Raw genomic sequence first — 22,669 nt, 5'->3', positions numbered from 1 at the left:
ATCGAGTTCCATCCCTCTGCCACAGGCACAGCCACAAACCTCCAGATCTGGTACTAGACCAGATTGCCCAGGGCCCCATCCATCTGGCCTTGAACACCTTCAGGGAAGAAGTATCTGCAGCCTCTCTGGGCAGCTGTTCCAGCACCTCAGCTCTCTCTCTGCACAGAACTTCCCTCCGACATCCAATTTAAACCTTCCCTCCTTGTGCTTAGAACCATTCCCCCTTGTCCTATCACTGTCTACCCTTGTAAAAAGTTGACTCACCTCCTGTTTAAATACTGGAAGACCACAATCAGGTCTGCCCACAGCCTTCTCTTCTCCAGGCTGAACAAGCCCAGCTCCCCCCTGCCTGTCTTCATAGGGGAGGTACTCCAGCTCTCTAACCATCTTCATGGCCCTCTTTAACAGCTCCACATCTCTCCTGTATTGAGGGCCTCAGACTCAGATGCAGTTTTCCAGATGTGACCTCACAAGGGCAGAGTAGAGAGGGACAATCACCTCCCTGTCACTGGTGGCCACCCCTCTTCTGATGGAGCCCAGCATACCATCGGCCCTCTGAGCTGCAAGAGCACACTGCTGGCTCATGTTCAGTTTTTCATCCATCAGGATCCCTGGGTCCTTCTCCACACGGCTTTCAACCCTTCCTCTCTTGAACAGAACATGGCTATGGTAACACGGCTATGACACCTGACAGAATTGCAGAGATCAACTCAGCAAAATCCTGAGAAAGGCAACCAAGGTCTACTGTCAGCATCCTCTTCAGGAACAAATTCCATTACCGTATTTCCCTGCTAACATGTCTGGTGATTCATTTTGCAGATGCAGCCTAACGCAAGAGATGGATAGGATCATTCAATCAGAGAAAGCCAAACTGTAACATCAACATTAAGAAAAACTTCTCCAAAAGAGCAACTGGGCACTGGAACAGGCTGTCCAGGGAGCTGGAGTCACCATCCCTGAAGGTATTCAAGAAACGTCTAGACGTGGTACCTAGGGACATGGTTTAGTGGGTTATATTGGTGGTAGGTGGACAGCTGGACTAGATGATCTTAAGAGATCTTTTCCAACCTCAGTGATCCTGTGATTCTATGATCCTCAGTCAAACAGTAGCTGGTGCCTCCAAGATACCTGGCAGCTGGCAAACCATTCATCCCAGAATGCAAGGATTGTGTCTGTAAGACCTCAGTACCTCATCACTGTAAGGGAAGGTTCATTCTTTAAATCCTAACCAAACTGTCTGCATCCTGCTGCCAAGAGGATATTTGTACTTGGCTGCAATACTCATGGGCAGGATGAAAGCAATCTCCATGCGCACATACTCTTGGCCATTTCAGCTGTTCCACAGATTCCAATCAAAAATCCCTGTCTGCATAATTATGATCCACACTGGACCAAGTCTAGCACGCATAGGAGCAAAATACTGAAGAGTTTTTGTGTCTTTGTTAATTTGATCAGGTTTTAGCTCCCAATCTGTACGTGACTATCATATGAAACACTTTAAAACCTTGGTGTCCTGTAGAGTATTTCCACTGTACATTCTTCTGAGGTATACTTGCAAACAATTTGGCACTATTACAATTGTTTAACTGAGTACAACTGCAACACCCAGACAACTGGATTTACAAGCAGAAGGCAAATTTGTTTTGGTGTTTTTTAAAAAATAAAAATAAAAAATAAAAATAAAAAACAGCATAACGGAAGTTCTTGTGCTCATATAGACTGGTTGTCCTTAACAAAATGTATACCTAAACTGTCTTACAAGGTGCCCTAAGAAAAGAGGACTCTGTTAACACTGTATCTTGTACCTTGTCCTGGGAGGGCATGGCTACACATCATCATCAGTTCAGGCTAGTAACTGTATAGTATAAGTGTTTCATTACTTTGAAAAATGGAACTACACATTTTGGCTTGCAAAATGTTGAAAAAAGAGTAGAACAAAAATTGTACCCCAATGAAACAATTTATTTGCATATCTATACTGAGGATGAAAATGGAAGAAGTGTGTATTAGCTTACTCACCTGTCATTAAAAAAGTTTGCCCGAATGTATGAATAAAAATACTGTACTAACAAAAAATGAAGTATATATATATTACATTGAATAAAGACCTATTTTTTGTGATGGCGAAAATGCAAAAAACAGTCAAGCATAACGTTAAATGCATCAAGAGAAAACTATTGCTTCCTAGACACCCTTCTATGGATCTTGCCATGACTAGAGGAACAGAGGAACTTCAAGTACCAAATCAACTGCAATAGTGTCTTGATATTGGCAGCATTATCTACAAGAAGCATAGAGAAGCATATGGACTACTAACACAGGCAGATAATATTATGGAAGAAACATCTGGAAAAAATTCAAGAGTAATATTATAAATTAGGTTCCTGTTGTCGTAGGCGTTAACGAGATATCGGGCTGTGATGCAAAAGGACCGCCTGCTGTGTTGTAGTAGGCGATAATGGGGTATCGTGAGTATCGTGTGAGTAACAGGTGACATGCTTAAGGGGCTTAGGCGAAATGGGATGTGTATTTAAGGGGTTGTTGTGCCTTAATAAATTGTCATTTGCTTCTTCATCATATTGGTGTCAATGTTGCTATGGCCCTAGCGAATGCAGATCGCTAGCCCCCAGGCAGTGTGGCCTTTGACACTGTGGTTGCCGGAGGTAACAGGTTCCTACAGTTCTATCTGAAGTTTACAGACATACAGTTTAAGCCCCTTTTGGTTAGGCATATCAGGTTTTATTTTTCTTGAACAGTACTTGAGTGATGGATAGACGTTTTTTAAAGGTCAGAGTATACCTCTGGCTCCCTAAATCAAACTTTTGCCAGATCCTTTGCCTGGCTTCCACGTTCACTATTTCTAGAGCATGTGTTTTGTTGCTTCCTCCCACCTCCCACACCCAGTCGTCTTGACTGGCACAGAAAATGACAGCTGAAGCTTGAATCTTTCAAAATCTAAAACGAGAGAAGGAGTTTGGGCACTTAGCTTCTGAAAGGTGAACTACACAAACCTGTACTACAGTTGCTATCCTGTAGTAACTGCCCATGCCTCTGGTTTTGCTGGAATGAGCTTTATCACTTCTACCACTTCAGTGTGTGCCTGGATTCAGAGCAACTAGCTTGCTGCAAGAACAAGGTTTGTAGAAAACACTCAAATGTGCAAAGCCTTAGGCTCTTAAAATCTACTGGCTGGGGTTGGATGATGGTTGAGTTTATAGCATTTGCTTTAAATTTCAATTGTTTTAATGAAATAATATGCAATTATCTAGAGAAATACATCATTCTTTTAGAAACTGGTAGTGACTCAGATAAACACAGAACTTAAAATAAGTTCTATACATTGCAACAGTGGCAGAAAGGAAGGATTACACAGAGACTTTCTTGTTCCTATTTAGGCTGTACTTCTTTCTGGCTAACAAGAATTTCTCACTCCTTTTAGTACATACACTAAAACCTCTTCTACAGACAGATGCATCCTGAGAAGCTATACCAATACGATGCCTCCATTTTCAAAAAGCCACAGGCCCACTGAAACCCGACACAGTAAAACTGATTCCATTTCAAAAGCAAGACTTATCAGAACATTTGTCAACAAAAGCTATCAATTTAGTACTACAATTTATTGAAACCACAATTTCTTTTGAAGTGAATGGACTAAATTCTGTATAGGTTCACTCTAAACCACGAGGTACAGAGCACAGAGTGCAAGATTTATTACAAAAAATGTTAATAAATTCAGCTTTTCTACCTTTTCTACCAAGCAGTGAAAGACCTAAAAATACATTTTTTTCTTCACATTAGTATATAAGGAGCATGAGAAAAAAGTTGAGTAACTGAAGCTGCATAAATCAAGTTTGCAAACACAAATCTTCCAGTGCTCACACTGAATTTCTAACACAGAAAGGAACCTTTCTGCTGCAATGCCACACTGCAGCACCACATTGCAGCAGACTGCATGCAGATCCTTGGCCATGGAGCAGTGCTCAGGTATGACAGTTTGTTGGCTTGAGAAAGGGCTAATGGAAGAAAATTCTCCACCACTAATTCAGTAATTTGAACCTCTTCTGCAGCAGCCATGGGCAAAAATACAAAACTTCCACATAAAATGACTTACTTAATCCTGGGTCCAAATCTGACTGGGCAGACCAGAGTGAACCAGACCCAGGCAATACCTTTTCTCAACATCAAAACAGGAAAATAGCACCACATTTGCAATACAAAAAAAAAAAAAAAAAAAAGCAACAAAGCACAAGATTAAGCAGAAAATGGCTGCTGCGTTATGTCAGTGGAAATACTGACATGTCTACAGGCTCATATATAAGAGTTTCATAGAAGACAGCCTCAGCAGGCAAAGAGAGACCCTCCTGTGTAAAACCTTTTGCAGGAAAAGACTGTCTATCTGAGCATAAAAGATATGCCCTCTATGGCATATTCTGATGATATTCACTCATATGATATTCTGAATGTTCTAATTTTAAGTTACCACAAGAACCAAGAGATCTTCTTTCACAAGCTTCATAAAATTTCAAGCTACATGGACATTCTAAATACCAGCTTTTATGCTGATACAAAGCACAAGCCGCAAGACTTAGTTCCAGACTGTCAACACTTAAATAGAGCTGTCTCTACTTGAGTCGAATGTCTCAACCTCATTACAGTTAATGGTGATTTATTCAGTATCCAAGAAAGGCCATTTTTATTTGCCTGAACAGCTCTCCATCAATGAAATGGCTGGCAAGTGCAAGGGGAGCTAGGGCACCTTGTGCAGACAGGGATACCCACAGTCAAGCAGCATGTGATATCCCTTCACCTTTTCTCTGCAGTTCCAGAAATGATGCACAACACAAGCGAAGGCAACCTGACGTGGTGCCAGTAAGCTCAAAGGATTGTTTACTTGTCCTAAACTGACTCTCTGCAATTCTGAGCAGCCTTTTGTGACACAGAAGTTCCTTCAGACAGTCACTGAGTACTTTACTGCTCTTAGCAGAGGCTCGCTAAGATGTTGTAGAACCACAACTATGTTTGATGAGGCACCTCACTTCCTAAGGTTCTTCTAGTAATTATCAGAAAAATACTTAAGCATAAAAAGGTAAACAAAAGCTACATGTCAAAATCACAGTTCTCTTTATTCCTCAGATTGGAAAATTGATCTACCACAACAGCCCTTCTTAGTCCCTGGAGTAAGAGCTTCTCCATTCCCATCACCACACATACTAGCTGCTGCTGCTTTTCTGGCACAAGAAAATAGAAATGGTAAGTTTATATGTTTGGTCACAGAGCAGCTCAAAAGGTTAAAAAGCATAGGGAGGATTACAGTGAAAGGATGCTGTAAACTGCAGAATGAAATTGCACCCTATAGTTTTACCAGCACTAAGCCTGATTGAAGAGGACTCTGCATATTACAACCTTAATTCTCCTCAGTCTTCTTATGAAAGTGATTGTAAGGCTCCCTGTAAAGTCAGAGCAGTGATATGACTCAAGTTTAAAAAAGAAAAAAAATCTGAAAAGGGGGGAGGAAAGGGGAGCAGCTTGACTCTCAAAAGGTCAGAACATAAAAGCACTATCAGGTCCTATCCCTGCATTGTGGCTTGCCAAAGCTGTGCTGTGTCACAGCACTGAAACATCCCTGGCCTTGTACTGTGAAATCTTTCTTTAGTTTACAGCACAGCTCCATAAAAAGACAGCACAGAGAGAGGCAGTGTGCAAGAGAGGTTCAGCAGCTGAGCATGGGTAGTGGTAGGCTCCTAGAACTGTTTTGCCATTAGAAAATATGCCACGGAAAGCACAAACCCAAACTCAGCTTAGAGACAGCTTGCTTTTAGAAAGCAATTTTCCTTCTTTATTACTTGCTATTGCTCTGTAGCACCTGTATCCCATTCGAAGGCACAGACATCGCCCTCTTTTGCCATACCAGTGTATATGGCTGTTGACTAAGTTTTTAGTTGGCACTGTGATCTTGTTATGGCACCTATTATCAACCCTAGCAGGGTGCAGTTTACCTCCTACTCAAAGCTGCTAGAACGTGGCATCTTTGCTTTTTAGGCTCCAGATGTCTTCCTTCTCCAGGAACAAAACTTTCCCAAGACAACAGTTCTGCTGAGGAGTTTAAATTAATTGCTAATAGCCTCAAATTTATTTACAGGTATAATTTTCACAGAAACTAGAACAGATACAAAGAGCACAATAACACTATTTGATAGAGTACATTCTCAGCTACAAAACACTATTTTTCAGCATAATCACTATCATTAGCCATGCACTTGCACCAGCCATGAACAATAGCTTGCACGCCACGTGTGTCAGAACCTGCAACAGAAGTGGCCCCCTATTGCCACTGCTGAAATGCACTACCCACTGCCTCACTGTGCTCACATCCACTGTTCGTCTTCATAAACGTTCAGCAAGCATTAATGAATGTCAGTGGGTGCAATTTTTTCCTCAAGGAAGAATAGCACACCTTTGCTCCATATACACTTTCATGTCAGATGCCCCTCTGCTGCCATCTGTCACACAGCATCAAAATGTAATGGAATATTGATTCAACCTCTACCACCACCATCCGCCTCTGACACCATGGGCCAACATCATAAAATAGGAGGCATCACTTGTGGAGCAGCCCTTGTATATTCACCACTTACATGCTGTTCCCTGCAGATGGAACAGGCAGAGCTGATTTAATTCACCTAACCCCTCTCTCCTCTCTCTCCTTTCTCTCATGTGTAAACCTGATTTCTCTTTGCTTTCTGAAGAGATTAACTCAGTCTCTATGATCAGTCTTCCTTTCTTGAGCCACGGTATCAACAGGCAGCAACATCTTCATGTACAGTCTTTTTCTTCAGCTGGTGTAGTCACCACAATTTACATCAATAAGCACAAGTCCACAGTCTTTGGCAGAAGCTCTTCTCAAAAGCATCTTTCTACTCATTCCAAGGTCAGATTTTCAACTACAGGCAGTAAGATTTATCTTCACTTGCAGCTGAACATCTAGGCTGTTCACAGACAGCTCTGATTTGTCCCAGCGTTTCTGGTGTTGTCTGGATCTGTGGCACATTGCTAAGCATGTGTCACTGGTTCGCATGGTAACGTGATGATACATACTGGGTGGTGGTTTCCTACCTCTTTCTCTGAGGTTTTTAATCTAGGTGTTGCACAGCCATTACATATCACAAGCAAGGCATTCAAATCAGCCACGTGGACTAAGACCTGCTCAGAAGAAATTTTCTTCCTAGTGCTGTTCAGAAAGTGCACCAGCTCTACCATGGAGCTTTCCATTCAGAATAACTCTGAAACTCAAAAAAAGCTGCATAGGCAGCTGCTGAACATACAGCCTTTAGTGAGCACACAGAGAATTTTCAAGTTTGTTTTGTGCCAACTCATTAGTCTCCACCTAGGTGGTGGGGTCATGACCGAGAAGCCATCAAAGGAATAAACAGAAAGACAGAGTTACAAACTTCCATTTGGATGTGACACTGTAAACAACAGAAAACAAAGTCAGTACGCAGGTACATGATGTTCTTGCACAGCAATGAAGTAATATTTTTCCTTCTTCCATGGTAGAAGAGCACCAATGACTTCCCCTTTACACAACTGAACCACTTCTCAATTAAATCACTTCTCAAATCCCAGAGCCTTCCTAGCAAGGAAATAGGGTTAAAAAAAAAAACAAATTAAGTCTTCTTATTAAGACAGCAAACCATGATTTGGTTTGCTGTCTTAATGTTTGGTGAGAAATTAACTATTTATTTGAAGCCAAAAAGCTTCAAATGAATGTACACAAAAAAACATATCAAAAAGGACAAAAATATACATAATGAAGTACTATGGAACAAGCTTAGGATCTTTTTTTAAGACAAATGCATACATATAATGCCACCAAACAGGTGCTCTTGTCATAGAATAAAGTTGCTCTGAAATGTCACCAAGACACTGGGATAATCCTCTTCAGATGCTCCTGAGCCAGATGAGAGTATATTCTTTTACCTACACAAGCCTGTTGCTGTTTTCCACAGCTTTTTATCTGGCAAAATCATTAAGGGTACAGCACCCCTCATTTCCTTTCTACCTAAAGCACAGCTATCAATCTCTTGACTTTTTATCTTTTTTCCTGCCTCTCCCACCACAAGTACAAAGTGCTTTCCCAGGAGGTTACTTAGGGAGAGAAAGGGATGCCCCCAGCTAAGGAAGAATGAGGTGAGCTGAGCTAGCTGGAGCAAAGCAGCAGATTCAAGAGCTGTTTCACATGCACTACCTCAAGCCCTGGCACAACACAAGCCCTGGCTTGAAATGGCTAAACCTGCCAAAGTACAGTCAGCCCAGGATGCTCATTAACTCTTGCATTAGATCTCACCCATTACTAATGGTGGGCTTGGCCCATCACTGTAATGAGCAGCAGTCACTGGAGAAATTGTATTTTTTAGCATTTCTTTGCAGGATAAAGAAGCACTCAGAGGCTGACAATAGTAGCTTAGGTTATGCACATAATCCACACAATCCACACAGATACATCTGTTCATACAGAAGGAGTCTTCCTGCTCTGGACTGCCCATGTAATCCTCCACACAGTACTTAACCATGCATTTTCCAGACTGGCACTGTGAACCTTTGGGAAACCTCAGTGGAAGCACACAGGGCAAGGGCGTTCTGGAGTACTGACTGCTGGAAACTACAAAGCAATGCATTCTTTCAAATTTAAATGGACAAAACATGGTCATAAGTGTCAGGGAAATGTAAAAAGGAAAAAAATGAAGAAAAAAAAGAATATGAAAATTTGGGCCTCCTTACCCGTCATACAGTCTTTGTTCTGTGTCAAAGGGTTCTATTTGCTTCCTTCACTGGCACAAACAAAATTATTCCCATTAGCCCCAAGGACAGGTGACAGCTAGCTACGCAAGCGAGAGATGAATTCTGTTCTGCATCACACAAAATCAACAAAATAGTCAAATGTGTTCTAGCTCAATAACTGCCTTCATTTTTTATTTTCACTAACAGCAATGATGATGCAATAATAGAAGTCAACGAATGTAGCTTGAGTACCACATTGGATGGTTAGAGGAAGCCATTGATTGAAGCTGGGAAACCTGTCTTGCAAATTATTGAAAATATTATTAAAAAAATTTCAATGTCACTTTTGTAGAACTACTTCTCAACAACCTACTGCCCTAGCTTCTGAAAGGTCTTAATCATTTATGTTAGAGGGATTTTATACTGAAGTAAAATGTCTTTCTTTGGTGGGGATGATGATTACTTGAGACAAGACTAGAGGAAAAAAGCAATTACTTAAAATTCATCCTGTGTTTTTTAATTTGATGTACACCATTCATAATTATAGTTCAAATATATCTTTCTATGTTAAAATACACTTAATAAATTTGGCATCAGACTGTGATTAGACAAAACAGCACAGCTATTTTACTTATAAAACAACTGAAATATATTCAGCCAAAAAAACTTGGTATTTCCTATCTATTTCACACACAAAAAAAAGAGTCTGCACACACAGACTCATTTTAAAAAAATTACAATTTTCCAGCAGCTCTCCTAGATGTCTGGCACTTTTTTTTAAGGATGCTACTTCTAAATTTGGTGGTTATCACCTGTCCATTCCCAATTTAAAAAAAAATAATCTTTCAATCTCTCAATATTTGCCTCTCAAAAATGATAAGAAAGAAGGTACTGGATAAAATATAAATAAAAGTACTTGTACTGGAAACAAAATATTTAATTACAGTAAAAATACTGAAACTAAAGTTTAAATAATTATAAAGTTAGAAATTAAAAGTGCCCATCAATTAACTGGACACATATATACACACTTATACATAAGTATATATATATATACTGTATACATAAAATATATTTTGTTTTTTTATTTATACTTCATATATATTTATAGTTATATATATACTCTCTCTATTACAATAGTATAAATCTAAATCTGTCCATGGAATACATATGTCCCATTGATACACAAGGCTGTACACCACCAGAACATTTCATTCAAATTTAACTAATGTAATACATTTATCACACTCTTTTGCTAATGCTACGTTGGGACTAGGGGGGAAAAGGAATTCCTCTGATATTTTCCTGTGATAGAAATACAAAACAAAGCTGTCATGACTTGAAGTACCTGAAATGACACATAATGTTTTCATCTCACTTCTGAAGCCAGCAGGAGGTCTGACACCAACTGCTGGTGAGGAATCAGAACTTTATCACTGGAATTACAGACATGCTATGGCTAAGCAATGAAAGCAATCAACAGCCTGCACATTCATTATAGCTGCCATGCAACCCTCCTGTCTTATTCAGCAATAAAAGGCAACAGTACAAAAAACAGTTCTTTAGTCTCTCACCTTGCTATCTTGTCACTGCATGACATAGTAAGTAGCCTTTCTCCTTGCAATACTCCATCCCATGTTTGGATGGTGGTAGTAGAGCGCACAGGGATCGTCCCTTCCCCAGATTCTATTTTTGTTCGTAGCTGTCCTCTCGCTTTGCGGTTTGGATGTCTGTCCCCTTGATCTAAATGACAAAAGTTACTTACAATCAAACAAGAAACATTCTCAAGGTATTCTACATACAGCATTAAATGAGAAGAGTCTATTAAAGTCTGCATAACAATTTCTATCATTCCTTACAATTTAGTTACAGCAACACATGCATAATGTCTTCTAAAACTGCAGTTAAGCCAAGCTTTCCATCAGGAAGCGCAGTCAGCAGGCAATTCTTAAATAGTGTTTTGGGCATTTGAATATTAAAATGAAGTCAATTAACAAACCAGGACAGAGAACAACCATTAAAAATAGAAACCGAGATGGCTAGATTCGTTTTGTAAGAATGCTTGCTGAATCACTGCCTTATCCTTGCTGGCAATCAGTCTCTTGAAGACCACAGAATCACAGAATCATGGAATCACAGAATGGCCTGGGTTGAAAAGGACTTCAAAGATCATCCAGTTCCAACCCCCTGCTATGTGCAGGGTCACCAACCACCAGACCAGGTGCCCAGAGCCACATCCAGCTTGGCCTTGAATGCCTGCAGGGATGAGGCATCCACAACCTCCTTAGGCAACCTGTTCCAGTAACTCACCACCCTCTGTGTGGAAAACTTCCTCCTAATATCTAACCTAAACCTCCCATCTCAGTTTAAAACCATTCCCCCTTGTCCTATCACTGTCCACCCTCATAAACATCCGTTCCCCCTCCTGTTTATAAGCTCCCTTCATATATTGGAAGGCCAACATGTGGACCATGTGGATGATCAGTCTATATCTAAATTCCACAATACAGTAAGAACAGCTCAGATCTTTGACTAATACACATCTGCACTAAGAGAAAAGAAGATGCCTGAATTTCAACCATGTCACTTCCACATGCTCAAATAATACTTTAAACACCAATACTAGAATATTATGCTGTCGTACCCTCTTGTGCTGCTTCATGTGGTGAGAAAATTCTAGCATCTCCACAAGGAGATGTGCTGATATAAAGATGGAACTGCACATTCTCCTTCAGTTTAAAACCGCCTCGCTCTGATTTGATAAAAATGGATTTTTCCTGATCATCTTTATTGCTGAAACAGAGAATAAAGCTAAAGTCAAAAAGAAAATTAATACATAAATAACATAAGCTGCTTGGTCCTAACAGGCATTAAAAACAAACACAAGATGTCTGGAAATTTTGCAGTATAACTCTAACAAGTTATTACAGAATGAAAAGTGAATGGAGAAGATATATAGAGCCCTTTACGTCCATCACAATGGGCTTTGGAGACTTCTCAGAAAACAAAACAACATCATGCATTAGACCACTTGAGATGACTTTGATTTACATGTTTTCCTTCTCAGGATTGACAATGAAACAAATACAGGCTCTGTTCATGTCAAACTTTAGGGTAGAGATCATGAGTTCTCAGTTAAACATCCTAATGCAACAAGTGGTACTTTGCACATCAGTTTGTTTCAGCAGGCCACTTTAGAACAAGTGTTTCACACTGAAATTATTAAAAGATACATTTTTAACAGCTTTTCAACTGAATGGGGCCAGCTTATCTTCCCATAAGCTTACCTTAGATAAAGCTCAAGTTGCGTATACAGAAATTTAAGCAGGCACCGTCGGGATACAATTTCTGCATGGCAATCGTTTAATGCAAGACCACGATCGCTCATGTATTCACCATTAATGCATTTTGTTCCTGTAGAAACACTTATTACCAGAGCATCTTTCACATCCGCACCTGGAAAAACAAAATTTTAGAAGATACAATTAAAATCACAAACAATCTAGCAAGAGAATTTCCTGTAGAATTCAAACAAGGCTCTTTTTTACTCTGTTCCTCTTTCAAAGAAAATTTTTCTTATGATTCTTTCTTATTCTTTCTTAAAAGCAAAAGGTTTATACAGACTTATCCAGTATGGCCTATGGTTCTTGAGAGTTCTTCATTTTGGAGTTCAGATAAGTTAGAAATTGAAACATGAAAGGTAAAACTAAGAACGAAGGAAGTTTGAGTGCTTAAGCCACTGCAGAACTTATCAGCAGTACAGGACTTCTTGAGATGTATTCCTTGGTGTTAAATAATTCGGCACAACAGAACTTAAAAATATTTTTTGTGTTTTCTATACAAAAAAAGTACCTTTGTCATTAAATTAAAAAAAAAGGTCAGCTCCATTCAGAATTCAGAAAGATAGATCAGAGCCTTACATCCATCCATCAAAATAAAGCAAATTACACCATAAAGAGGACAGTCCTACCAGCTCTCACTGCTTATGAAATAAATATTCATTGAAGTACAGCCTTGACAAAAATGGATGAGGCCAGCTGCCCCATCTCCTGCAGGTGGAGAATTGGGAACTACTTCACTGCTACAACACAGAACAGCTGTGCAAGGGAGTCCAGGCACCCTCTAGATACTGAACTTACTTATGAGAAACCCATTTCTAAATCCATGTAAAGCTAGTTCTTGAGTTAATCAAAATGCATTTGCATGTTAACTAACATCTGGATTCTTTGGGCAAATGTCTTTTCTGATAATGTTGGACACAGATGCAATAAAACCTTGCTAAATATGGTGAAATTAGAAAAAAAAGAAAAAAGAAATACAGTTCTACAGCATGTTCTTCACAGATTGGTCATTGTTATGAATCACAGAACCACAGAATCACAGAATGACTTGGCTTGGAATGGACCTTAAAGTTCACCCAGTCCCAACCCCTGCCCATGGGACCCCTATCCGTGGGGCATCACCCAGCCCAGGTTGCCCAAAGCCCCATCCAGTCCGGCCTTGAGTACTGCCAGGGATGGGGCACCCATAACTTCCATGTAGACTGTTCCAGTGCCTCACCAACTTCATTGTGAAGAATTTCTTCCTTATATCCAATCTAAACCTCATTTTTATCGATTAAAACTGTTATCTCATGTCTTATCATTACACTCCCTGATAAAGAATTCTCCCCAGTTTTCCCGTAGGCCTCCTTTTAAGGACTGAAAGGCTGCTATAAGGTCTCCCCAGATTCTTTTCCTCTCTAGCAGTTTCTCATCAGATGGGCTCCAGGAAATATTTTGGTGTCTAACTCCATACACACGTGGAATTTACCTGAAGTACAAAGTCAGTGATGGAAGACATTCACACTCAGGGCTTCTTTTAAATCTTCCAGAAGACAGCAGAATTTTTTACAGGCTTACATTTAAGGACCTGTATTAAAAGCGCTTTTATGGTTCATATGATACTTCATGAAAACTAGGGATGTCAGAGAAGTTAGGCTTCAGCCCTCTGAAGTTAGAGCTCCAGCCCTCTGATCATCATCGTGGCCCTCCTCTGGACCTGCTCCAACAGCTCCATGTCCTTCTTGTATTGTGGGCTCCAGAACTGGATGTGATACTCCAGGTGAGGTCTCACAAGAACAGAGCAGAGGGGCAAAATCACCTCCTTCAATCTGCTGGTCATGCTTCTCTTGATGCAACCTAGCATACGGCTGGCCTTCTGGGCTGCGAGTGCACATTGCTGGCTCCTGTTGCGGTTTTCATCAATGGACAACTGCCAGATCCTTCTCCTCAAGGCTGCGCTCAAGCCACTCTCCACCCAGTCTGTATTTGTGCTTGGGATTGCCCCAATCCAGATGCAAGACCTTGCACTTGGCCTTGAACTGCATGAGGTTGGCACAGACCCACCCCTCAAGCCTGTCCAGGTCCGTCTAGATAGTATCCCTTCCCTCTAGATAGCATCCCTTCCCTCTAGCGCGTCAACTGTATCACTCAGCTTGCTTTCATCTGTGAGCTGAGTGGTGCAGTTGGTCAGAAATGGTCAACGCTATAATGTTTACTTCCGTCATACCTGTCAGACTTCTACAACAGTCAATGTTGCAGAATTATTCTGTGATCTTGTGGTTTCCTTGCTTTGCTTCTACAAGCAGCTTTTGCTTCCCTAATAAACTATCATTATCTCAGTCCTCAAGACTTCTCACCTTCCTTCCATCTTCTCTCCACTCCCTGAAAGTGGGCACTGAGTAAGAAGCCGGATGGGTGTTTGGCTGCTGGACAGGGTCAACCCAGCCAGAGATATTCTGGCAACATGGCTTGGGCCAAAGGTCTCCAGGTCACACTCTTGTTCTAAAGTATGCATTACTTTCCACCTTAACTAACACCCCGTGACTTCAGAAATGAAATTGGAAGGCCCCTACAAATATCCCCACAGTAGGAAAGGGCTGGCGCTACCCAAGAAAACAGAAGCTAACATTCAACCCAAAAGAACAAGAATAAAGTTCACAGCACATAGCTGCATAAAGGCCATCCAAAAGAAATGTGGCTGCATGTTTATCCCCGACCTTGGTCTGATTTGTACAGCTAAGTGGAGGCACCTCATGACAGGCACAAAATGAAGTGCCCATTGCAAAGGATCAGCTGGACTGAAGAAAAAGATAAACCTTAACCTAAGGAAAATTCAGGGACAGAATTCAGTTTAGGATGAAGATTCACTGTTCTCAGTGTTCTGGCAGAACACATATCTCAGGACAGCAACCAGAGACCCGTGACAATATTGCTGTTTGCACATGCACACTAGAAGCAGCTGCTGAAACACAAGGTGCTTTCTTTTTTATTAAAACAACTGAGACACAAAGCACTGAGAATGAAATACAGCACAACTAACTAAACAACATGCAAAATTTTGAAGACTTGGAAAGCAAGCATAGTATCTTACATAATATGCCAAAAACAAGAATGCCATCTGTGTGAACAATGTGATGAAATGTATTTTAGACTTATTTTCAAAAAGTTCCATACTTCATTCTAAAAAGTACTTTAAAAAGATCTATTTTGTAGACTGTGAGTTACCTCAGTAGTCTCAACTACACAGAAGACAGCAACTCAGGAAACAGACTAATCATCCTTAGCCAATATTTAATTGCTATATTTAGTGCACATTCTGGATTAAACAGTAAACATATACTTCAATACTGGTTGACTGAAAAAAAAAACCCCATAGTTTCTTACAATACAAACAAAGCTTTGGTGGTTAGACAGTTAAAACAGTACTTTTTTCTTTACCTGTTGTCATGACAATTCCAGCAAGGACTTTTCTACGTGCATGTGGAGATGTGAAATTTTCTGTCAAATCACTGAATTTATCTACAACCAAGCGTGCAACAGCATCAGCTAAAACCTGTTGGATCACACAGAAATGCACATTAGAAAATTAAATAACTTTAAAAAAAATACAACTGCACTATGTTATAAAGATCTGCATTTTTGAATGATTCAACACAACAGATTAAAAGTGCTTGCATTGTTCATTTTGAAAATAGGCAAAGATTTTGAAGCATCTTCAGTACGTCAAGGATGGGCCAGGTCTAATTTTCAGGCACACTGAACACTCTTTATATGGAGTAGAGTTCTGTGTGCTTCACACCTTTTAAAACAGGGTCACGCAACCCTAAGTCAAGCATCAAAGTATCTAATGTTCATGATATTATGAACATTAGATTAGCAGAACAACTGCATAAACTGCATAGATGAGTCAATATTTTCACACTCAAACCTCAAAATACATCATTTCAGCATCAACACTGGACCTGACAGGAAGAAAGAAGTGTAAAACCCAGCCTCTTCAAACTGACATGGAAAACTTTTATAACAGTCAAATGAACTACCTGGCTACTACATACTAAGAATTAATTTCTTTTCAATAGTGGTTAAATCATCTTCTTTTTTAAAAACAAGATACTTGCAAATTTAAGAGTGCCACTTGTATAGCATACCTATCTCAAAATTAGGAAGACCTATCTCTTTCACCTGAAGGAAAACTTGCAAGTAGAGAATAAACTCCGAAAGGATTCAGGGAACTGTGTGACTTCATCTTCCCAGAACAATCAAGAAATTAAGAAAATTCCTAAGTTTAACTGGGTATTGTAGACTGGGGATAAAAACATGCCTAAAAAACAAAGAAATCTCATCTCAAACTATTAGAAGAACCCAATGCATTAAATTAGACAGAAGAAGCAAAAGAAATGGTGGAAAAACTGAAACAAGATTTGGTGACACATCAGTTTGGTTCTTCTTGCCCTGGATAAACCATTTCATCTCTATACCCGTAAGTGAGGGTGCTGCTTTAGGAGTCTTAACCCAAAAATGGGAAGACAAAAGAAAACTTATAGCATACCTGTCTAAATTACTAGATTCTGTATCCTGTGGATTGCCAGAATTTTTTCAGGTACTGGCAACAACTGCCTTATCGGTGGAAGAAAGCAGGAAATTCGCCTTTGGAGGACAACTGACCCTCACCAAGTAAAGAATATGCTTTAATCAGAAGGCAGAAAGGCAGCTAACAGACTCCAGGATACTGAAATATGAAGCCATATTAATAGAAAGAGCTATAGTCACTGACTATTCTGAATCCTGCCTCCTTCTTTTTGAACGGAACTGAAGATACAGTGAACGTGGAACCTAATTGTTTAGATTTAATCAATACAATAGAAGGAAGGAACTTTCCCATGAAGCATTGATTAGACAGGTTTTGGAAAACTTGTTATTACCTGAGGAAATTGCTATAGGGCATGTAAAAGGGCACCAAAAAGTAAACTCTAGTACAATGGGGAAACTGTCTCAGATAGCTCTGATAGCTCTTTAGCTCTGAGAAGGCTAAAGATGATGTCTTGCAGTCAAAAATGAAAATGAATCAGGACTACTCCACAAAAAGATTTGGGAGTCTCACCTTATGAGATGCTTTTTGAATTACCAAACTGTTCCCCAGTTTGAAACTAGAGGTGTTTTCCTCCAAAACTATATTTGGGTTGCCTTCCTGTGTATCTTCTCTCAGACATCAGAGACTGTTTTGGTAGATAACTATTAATAAGAATGTAGATTGCATCAATTATATTTACTACAATCTGCAGAGGTTCATAAATTATACTAGAGATGCTATAAAAGAGATTGCAGAACAATTAGATGCCACTAGTAGGATGGCATAAAAAAATAGGATAGCATTGGACACATTAGTTGGCTGAAAAGGGAGGAGGTTGTGTGATGCTAGGCGGTCAGCGTTGCACTTTTATTCCCAACAATACTGCTCCAAATGGCACCATAATTAGGGCACTGCAAGGACAAACTACTCTGGCCAATGAACTGACAGAGAATTCAGGAATAGACAATTCACTTACTTGATGGTTAGAGTCTTCCTTTGGTAAATGGAAAGGAGTAGTAGTAGTTGTAAGTCCAGACATATCTTTAATTGTGGTACCAGGGGTTTTAACGGCAGTTGGCTACTAAACTATCCCCCATGTTAGAGGACTGGTCCAGTGGCTAATCAAAACCACCCTAAGCAGATGTCCGTAAGGCCACCACATCAACAAAGATGTTGATGTTATGGGAAGAAGTAGAAAATGGTGATCAGGGCAACCTCTGCACAGAAGAGAACTGTGAAGGCTGGAAGTCACCTGCGGGACCATGCCTTAATAGAAATTGCAAAAAGCAGTAGTTGTGTAAACAAAAGTAAGGGGAGATTCTGGGAGACAACATATTGTTTTTGCACAAGCAATAGAATGTGATACAAAAGGGACATATTTTGGAATCCATGATACCAGGTAAGTGTTTGTCTGTGGAGAACGTGTATTCTTGAGAGATAAAAGTCTGTGAAAGAATGTCATTTTTAAAGCTAACAGAAGAATCTGGCTGGCATTTTAACTCTCCTTCCTTGGGAAGATTGCTGGAAAGGAGGTGGGGGCAACCAAAGGTAACATCTTTAAGACATACATCTGTATCCAGAACTGCACAAGAAGAAACAAACTTATCTGGCAGATATGTGGCAGGATAAACTGGAGAGGCAACTAACTTGTGGATTTTGCTTACTTGGCGAGACAAAGAAAGATGGACTTTTGTCAAATTCCTGCATAGAGGATGCGCACATGATATGCAAACAGGGGAGAATGTGACCCTGGAAGTAGGGGAGGGATGCAGTATCGGGAAGTAGGAGATGTAAGAGCATTGTTTCATTACAGCAGGCACTTCTGCTTGCAGAACACCCACCATTGCAATTGCAAAATAAAATGCTGTTTACCGAGACTCCTGCCTGGGCCTCAGCTATTGGCTTGCGAGTGCTTCTCACAGCTTGGACCTCCACTGTCATACTGCCACCATCTGACTCTGATACCTGGTAACAACAAACAAGGCTGAGGTACTTAACTTTTTTGCCTCAGAAAACTCTGATAACTGCTTGCCACACAGCCCTTAAACAATTGGTTTGGTAGCAGGGAACTGGGGAAGCAACATCCCTCCCACTGTCACTGAAGATCAGGTTTGTAACCACCTGAGGAACCCAAACATCCACAAATCTATGGGTCCCAATGTGATTCATCCCAGAGTTGTGGGGGAATTGGCTGATGTAGCCACAAAGCCACTCTCAATGATATTTGAAAAGATGTGGCAATCAGATAAAATCTGTGGTGACTGGAAAAAGGGCAACATCACACCCAAATTTTAAACGGGTAAGAAGAATGAGCCTGGGAACTTCCAACCTGTCAGTCTCATCTCTGTACCAGGGAAGATTATAGAACTGATCCTCCTGAAAGCCATGCTAAGGCACATGGAAGGCACCAAGTTGATACTGAAGAACCAGCATGGCTTCACCAAGGGCAAATCCTGCTTGACCAACCTAGTGGCTTTCTATGATGCTGGTAAGAGCCACTGATATCATCTATCTTGACTTCAGTAAGGCTTTTGACATAGTACCCCACATCATCCTTCTCTCCAAGTTGGAAAGATAGAGATCTGATGGGTGTACTATTCGATGCATGAAGGACTGGTTGCAAGACCGTGCCAAGAAAGTGGTGGTCAATGGCTTAATGTCTGGAAGGGGTGGTGACAAGTGGTGGACTGCATCAAAAGCTGTGCAACCAGCAGGATGAGAGGTGATCCTGCCCCTCTGCTCTGTGCTGGTGAGACCTCACCTGGGTTACTGCGCCCAGACAGGGATTCCTCAGTAAAGGAGAGACACAGACCTGGTGGAGTGTGTCCAGAGAAGGGCCACAAAACTGATCCATGGAATGGACCAGTTCTCTTATGAGGACAGGCAGAGAGAGCTGGGACTGTTCAACCTGGAGAAGAGAAGGCTGCAAAGTGACCAGTTAAGTTAAGTGGCCTGTCAGTATCAAAAGGGGAGCTACAGGAAAGAAAGGGACAGACTCTTCAGAAGAAGATAGAACAAGGGAAAATGGCTTCAAGCTCAGGATGGGTAGATATAAAGAGAAAATCTCTTATGCTGAGGGTGGTGAGGCACTGGAACAGGTTGCTCAGTGTTGTGGTTGATGCCCCATCCCTGGAGACTTCCAAGGCAAGGCTAGATCAGGCCCTGGGCACCCTGATCTAGCTGTGGTGTCCCTGTGCATTGCAGGGGAGTTGGACTGGATGGCCCTCAGAGGTCCCTTTCAACTCTAAGGATCCTATGATCATAAGCAAACATAATAAAACAGGAGGCATTACTTTCAAAGCGGCCCTCATACAATATATTTAATACATAAGTAACAAAACATTTTAATTCTTAATATTTTTATGGAAACTTTTTTAAAAAGAAAGCAACAAAACAAACAAACAAACAAAACAAGTGGGATGTTTGACTGTTTTTATGAAACTAACACAAGTCTGGTTCAGTGGCAGTGGCTGCAATTCTTAGTGAGGTATCAAGGGGTCCATCAAAGATTTCTAATGAAATATTACTCATTCTGTGCTTCATCCTTGTCAATTATTCACAAATGTATGTACTGCCAAAAAGCAATACATGAATAAGGTGTGACTGTGAAGTGAGAGATATTTTCTCTCTTAAGAGAGATCTTATGGAAGTCTGTTAGAGAGACATACAATTTTTTTTAGTTGAATATACGATTGCATCTCTATAGATTCCATCTGAAAATTTTCACATAATGTATTTATACTGACAGAAAATGAAGTTGCAAACATAAATTATTTTTTTGCAATCCTGAAACCAATTTTCAAATTCCCATGTCAAAGCAAAAATCAACGCTCATATTTTTCTCTGTTCACAGAAGCACTGACTGTGTTTAGCCAATATATCAAAATGCATACAATCATTTGCCATAACTTCAGTTGGCACTGCTGGCACTGTGCTCTCCCTGTGTCCTGGTTTCAGCTAAGACAATGTTAATTGCACACCAGTGTCTGGTTGTTGCTGAATGCACACCTGGGGCCAGGTTGTGTCACTTGACAGTGAAAAGCTGCCACCTATTAAAGCTGCTTATAGTGTGAGGCAGGCCACACTGTAAGCTGTGCTGGGCCACAGGTCCAACATGTCTGATTTCATGCCAAACCAGACTCTTAAATGTTCTAATGGTATTAACCTGAATATGTTGAAATATACAGCTGTCATTCGCAGAAAAGAATAAATCCTGAAGCACACATTTTATGGCCCTTTAGTGCTTGCTGTGACTTATGGCACAATACAGGATATCTTGCTCGAATAGAGTGGGAGGTGAAGTGAGATGGCTAACAGTTTACAAGATCTAGCTGGCCACAAAAATATTTTCTTTGTTTTGGAGAGGTAAAACCCTACCATGCAGGACTGGCAATTTCTCCCACTTTAACACAATAGCTGAAAAGGTAATAAAAGCCCAAGGCCAGATTTTCAGCAGGTTACCTTCATCTGCTCCATGGTACATGACAAAATTCTTGCCGGGTTTAAGTCATTTTTTGAACAAAGACATCTTCCTTATTGCAGCCAACAGTCTTTCACCACACTCACAAAAGATGAAACTGTAAACAAGATTGCTTTGCACAGACTGGCTGTAAATGTTATAAATCACAGGACATTGATTAATCTGTGCTGACCAGAAAGTGATACCCATATCTATTTTACAAGCTGATGTCTAATATAATGACCTTCTCTAACCTTTGATAGCTTACATGTGTATTTTCACTTTTGCTTTCCTCCAGAGAGCTACCAGAAGGTGTATAACTACTGACATGCAAATTTTCCCACACAATCACCATTATCAGCATTTTATTTGGTCTATGAATTATTACAAATCCCACCCTCATTTACATTGCTCCTGTACTCTCCAATGTTTATGACTTCATACACTTCAAGACAATATCCAAATTTAACATCCTTATGCATACTCACTACCCACAGTCTAAAAAATAAGGAGAGCAATCACTGTTAAAAAAACAAACAACAAACGCCATAAGTGAAGTAGGATCTCATTGTGGGATTCCAATATTTGAAGGGAGCATATAAACAGGAGGGGGAACGGCTGTTTATAAGGGTGGATAGTGATAGGATAAGGGGGAATGGTTTTAAACTGAGACAGGGGAGATTTAGATTAGATATTAGGAGGAAGTTTTTCACCCAGAGGGTGGTGAGGCACTGGAACAGGTTGCCCAAGGAGGCTGTGGATGCCCCATCCCTGCAGGCATTCAGGGCCAGGCTGGATGTGGCTCTGGGCAGCCTGGTCTGCTGGTTGGTGACCTGCACACAGCAGGGGGTTGGAACTGGATGAGCATTGTGGGCCTTTGCAACCCAGGCCATTCTATGATTCTATGATTCTACGATCTAACACCAGCCCCTAAAAAATCACAAAAGCTTAAATCCTCGATTATTCTCTATAATGTACCAGACCACTTGTAACAGACCATGATGCAATTCCAATAACTTCACAGTTAATTATAAATAAAAGATAATAAAACACAGTGACATGTAGGAAGTCAACAATGTCCTAATTATAAACTGACCAAAAAACTCAAAATCAGTAACTGGCTTTGAATGGGGCCTATATGACAGAGAGCACTAGCAGCCTGCATAATCCAAATTACTCCTACAGACACTACAGATCTCTGTTTCATACTGGAGCAGCCTTCTTGGGGGTGCAATAAGACAGGTAAAATGTAAGCTGGCCCTAAGTTATGATGTGGTGTACACAATATGGGTATCAAGGTCAGTTTATGACAGCTGGGGGTTGTAAAGTGTTTGCATGTGTTGTTTTCCTTGTTATTTGAACCCATAGTGCTGGCCTTTAATGCCCCATCAGGGCAAATGATCACAACAAAATTTCTGAATATCCTGCACAACCTACCTACAGCAACAGCCCACCTGTGGCACGGCACTCTGAGGCAACAAACAGTGGTTCACAGGACTGAGAATGCAGGACAAAATCTCACAGAGCAAGAAAATC

The 22,669-nt window shown here is 40.5% G+C and overlaps 1 protein-coding gene across 8 annotated transcripts in view; it reads right to left on the bottom strand.

Annotated features, from left to right (window-relative positions):
- ADARB1 (adenosine deaminase RNA specific B1) overlaps positions 1 to 22,669 on the bottom strand; it is a 72,555-nt gene that overhangs the window by 12,144 nt on the left and 37,742 nt on the right. For 5 of the 8 annotated variants that reach the window (XR_016468506.1, XM_090144591.1, XM_090144588.1 and 2 more), the window contains 5 exons: positions 18,547 to 18,639; positions 15,543 to 15,657; positions 12,069 to 12,237; positions 11,426 to 11,574; positions 10,356 to 10,524 (listed from right to left, as the gene is read on the bottom strand). Coding sequence is in view for 6 of the 8 variants with exons in the window: in XM_090144591.1 (XP_090000717.1) it covers positions 10,356 to 10,524; positions 11,426 to 11,574; positions 12,069 to 12,237; positions 15,543 to 15,657; positions 18,547 to 18,639 (695 nt within the window). In the remaining 2 variants the exon portion in view is untranslated. Of the gene's footprint in view, positions 1 to 8,781; positions 8,910 to 10,355; positions 10,525 to 11,425; positions 11,575 to 12,068; positions 12,238 to 15,542; positions 15,658 to 18,546; positions 18,640 to 22,669 lie in introns of all 8 variants that reach the window. The other 3 variants (XM_090144592.1, XM_090144593.1, XR_016468507.1) reach the window with 2 other exon arrangements.

This window comes from Phasianus colchicus, chromosome 7 (assembly GCF_987193195.1).
Source record: "Phasianus colchicus chromosome 7, bPhaCol1.hap1.1, whole genome shotgun sequence".
Classification (NCBI taxonomy): Eukaryota; Metazoa; Chordata; class Aves; order Galliformes; family Phasianidae; genus Phasianus; species Phasianus colchicus.
The sequence above is the reverse complement of the archived record's forward strand: the minus strand, read 5'-3'. Positions and strand labels throughout refer to the sequence as shown.